At 43.4% G+C, this 3811-nt stretch overlaps 1 protein-coding gene across 1 annotated transcript; it reads left to right on the top strand.

The window, feature by feature from the left end:
* Positions 1 to 511: 511 nt before the first annotated feature.
* On the top strand, positions 512 to 955 carry LOC132779263 (angiogenin-like). The gene has a single exon (XM_060782954.2). The coding sequence runs from the start codon at positions 512 to 514 to the stop codon at positions 953 to 955; it is 444 nt and encodes a 147-aa protein (XP_060638937.2).
* The last annotated feature ends 2856 nt before the right edge of the window (positions 956 to 3811 follow it).

Raw genomic sequence — 3811 nt, forward strand, 5'->3', positions numbered from 1 at the left:
AAGATCTATCAACCAAAAAGTTGCAAGTTTGAAGCCCCGGGTTGGCATGAGCTGCCAACTGTCATCCTAGCTCATTGTTTACCTAAGCAATTCAAAAACAGCTTTAGCTGTGATTAGTGAAATTAGGTACTGCTAAATGCAGGGAAGGTGTTTTACAACGTGATAAAGAAAGATCAGAAAATGCTGGGTGACCAAAAGGAAGGAGGAAGTCCTGACAGCTCTTCATCATAGAGGATGGAGCAACAGTTCCCCCTGGACTCAAGCCCAACCTTCCATGGCACCAAAAACAGCTGAAACAAACCACCTCCTTTTGTTCTGTCTGTCTGTGTATTGTCTATACAAAGCAGCATTTAATGTGATCCACCCTGAGTCCCCTTTGGGGTGAGAAGGGCGGAATATAAATAAAGTGTTGTTGTTGTTGTTGTTGTTGTTGTTGTTGTTGTTGGGAAGTTTGCCCATGCCTACCTATACCGATCTGCTGTAACCCACTTTCCCTTTTCTGAATCCAGCCATGATGCTCCCTCTGAAAAGAGCTGAGACGCTGATGCTCATCCTGGTTCTCGCCTGCGTGATCGCCAGTGGGGGCTCCTCCCAAAACCCTCGGCACGAGAAATTCTGGAGGCAGCACCACGACTTCCCTCGCACAAACATGGCCGGGCAGGACTACTGTGGGACCATGATGCTCCGCCGCGGGATGGCGAGGCCTTGCAAAGACACCAACAGTTTTGTTCATGTGCCAAAGAACCAGCTAAAGGATATCTGTGGCTGGGCTGGAACCCACTACCGCCGGGCATTGAGGATTAGCAGGGAGCCTCTCCATGTCACCACCTGCAAGCTTCAGGGGACGTTGCGGGGCCAATGCCGCTACTGGTCCCACACAGGCCAAAGACACATTCACATTGGCTGCGATGCATCAGGATGGCCGATCCGGTTTGAAGAGACCAATTTTATGTAGCTTCTTGTATGTCTCCTGTTTCCAAAAACAGCATAAAATAATGGGCAAACTCCTTGCAAACAGATATTTCTGTGTTGTTGTAAGTTTTTCAGGCTGTATGGCCATGTTCCAGAAGCATTCTCTCCTGACGTTTCACCTGCATCTATGGCCGACATCCTCAGAGGTTGTGAGGTCTGTTGGAAACTAGGAAAATGGGGTTTATATATCTCTGGAATGTCCATGATTAGGGTTAGAGTTAGGGCAACAGAACCCCACTGACTTTGAATCTTCCTAACCCAAAATGCTTTTTATACAGCAGACCAGGCATGGGCAAACTTGGGCCCTCCAGGTGTTTTGGACTTCAACTTCCACAATTCCTAACAATTCCTCCCATAATCCCTAGGAATTGTGGAAGTTAGAGTTCAAAACACCTGGAGGACCCAAGGTGTTTACAGTGGACTAAATTCATTGAACTCTCAAGCAACCAACCAGAACTTTCAAGCAACTGGCAAAAAATTGAATAAATAATATTTTAGATTTTTTTAAAAAAAAATGTTTCTATAATACAGTAAAATAGTGTCACATTAAGTTTGTCTTTATTTACTTTTAATTACTGTGTTTCAATATTAATATCAAGTCAATAGAGTTTATGGTATAGTGTGTAGCATAGTATTAGTTAGGCCAGTAACTTACAACCAAACAGAAACTGTTCATCCAGCATCTACCAATCCCCACGGGTGACGGTTAACTTAGTGTATATTGCACATAGTTGTAGAGTATCACTGTATGCAAATGTCATGGCTGTTTTGTACCATTTAGGATTTTTATAAAGTTTCAATACGCAGTAGCATAGTATTAGTTAGGCCTACTTTTAACAGTAACTCTCAAGCAACCAGAAATGATGTTTATCCGGCATTTATCAATCCCCATGGGTGATGGTTAACTTAGTGTATATTGCACATAGTTGTAGAGTATCACTGTATGCAAATGTCATGGCTGTTTTGTACAATTTAGGATTTTTATAAAGTTTCAATACGCAGTAGCATAGTATTAGTTAGGCCTATTTTTAACAGTAACTCTCAAGCAACCAGAAATGATGTTTATCCGGTGTTTATCAATCCCAATGGGTGATGGTTAACTGAGAGTCTATTTCACATAGTTGTAGAGTATCATTGTATGCAAACGTCATGGCTGTTTTATACCATTTAGGATACTTATAAAGTTTTCAACTCGTAGTAGCATAGTATTAGTTAGGCCTATTTTAACAGTAACTCTCAAGCAACCAAGAACTATGTTTATCCAGCGTCTACCAATCCCAGTTGGTGACGGTAGCCCGAAAAACATAGCCCAAAAAAACCTACAACAACTCAATGTCATGGTTGTTTTGTACAATTTAGGATGTTTATAAAGTTTCAATACGCAGTAGCATAGTATTAGTTAGGCCTATTTTTAACAGTAACTCTCAAGCAACCAGAAATGATGTTTATCAATCCCAATGGGTGATGGTTAACTGAGAGTTTATTGCACATAGTTGTAGCAGAGTATCACTTTATGAAAATTTAATGGCTGTTTTGTATAATTTAGGATACTTATAAGGTCTTCAACACAAATAAATATAATTGATCCCAGTGTCGTTTGGCTGTGTTACTAATGTAGTCTGCAGTGTAAATTATTAGGGGGTGCATCTACACTGTAGAATGAATGCAGTATTTATTTTATTGATTTATCGTGTCATGAGCAACCATTGTATTACAATTCTAACAGAGCAAAACAAACACAGAGATTAAAAAGAAAAGAAAAAAAAGGGGGGGGGGAAACCCCACACAGATTTTGCAAATTTGGTATTTGGTTAAATGTCCTTTGACCAGTATCTGGCCACTTGGAGTGCCTCTGGGGTTGCCGCAAGAAGGTCCTCCCTTGTGCATGTGGCAGGGCTCAGGGTGCATAGCAGCAGGTGGTCAGTGGTTTGTTCTTCTCCACACTCGCATGCCGAGGATTCCACCCTGTAGCCCCATTTCTTAAGATTGGCTCTGCATCTCGTGGTGCCCGAGCGCAGCCTGTTCAGCGCCTTCCAAGTCGCCCAGTCTTCTGTGTGCCCAGGGGGGAGTCTCTCATCTGGTATCACCCACGGATTGAGGTGCTGGGTTTGGGCCTGCCACTTTTGGACTCTCGCTTGCTGGGGTGTTCCAGCGAGTGTCTCTGTAGATCTAAGAAAACTATTTCTTGATTTAAGTCGTTGACGTGCTGGCTGATACCCAAACAGGGGATGAGCTGGAGATGTCTCTGCCTTGGTCCTTTCACTATTGGCTGCCACTTCCCGGCGGATGTCAGGTGGTGCAATACCGGCTAAGCAGTGTAATTTCTCCAGTGGTGTGGGGCGCAGACACCCTGCAGTTCAACACCACTTTGACTGCTATGTAATTCTGGGAGTTATAGTTTTGCATGGTCTTTAGTCTTCTGTGCCAAAGGAGGCTAACCATTTGACACCTTACAGGATTAAGAAAAAAACCTGTCACTTGGCTTTCTTTCCTACGTTTGCTTAAGTTCTCATTTGCCTTACTTCTGAGATTGAAAAAAATTGATTTGCCAAAGTAACCTATTGGGAATCGAACTCACTTCTCCACCATCACAGTCAAACGTACTAACCACTACACCACGCCCACTCTCCTCCTAAAGTTGTCCTTTCCAGCAAGTGAGATCCGATGACGTCAGAGGGGTTACGAAAACCAATCAGCGGTTCTCTCTCCCTCCCCGCTCTTGCTCGCCGACTAGAAAGAAGCTGAACAGGAACGATGAAAGGGACATATGCGCATGCGTATTATTCCCCTGTCGCTTGCTTCCTTCCTTCCTTCCCAAGATGGTGGCTAGAGAGGGCTC

The sequence above is a fragment of the Anolis sagrei genome, chromosome 6 (assembly GCF_037176765.1).
Source record: "Anolis sagrei isolate rAnoSag1 chromosome 6, rAnoSag1.mat, whole genome shotgun sequence".
NCBI lineage: Eukaryota > Metazoa > Chordata > Lepidosauria > Squamata > Dactyloidae > Anolis > Anolis sagrei.

Excerpts from the sequence above, each read along its gene's own strand:
- LOC132779263 (XM_060782954.2), top strand. The coding sequence starts at position 512 with ATGATGCTCCCTCTGAAAAGAGCTGAGACGCTGATGCTCATCCTGGTT.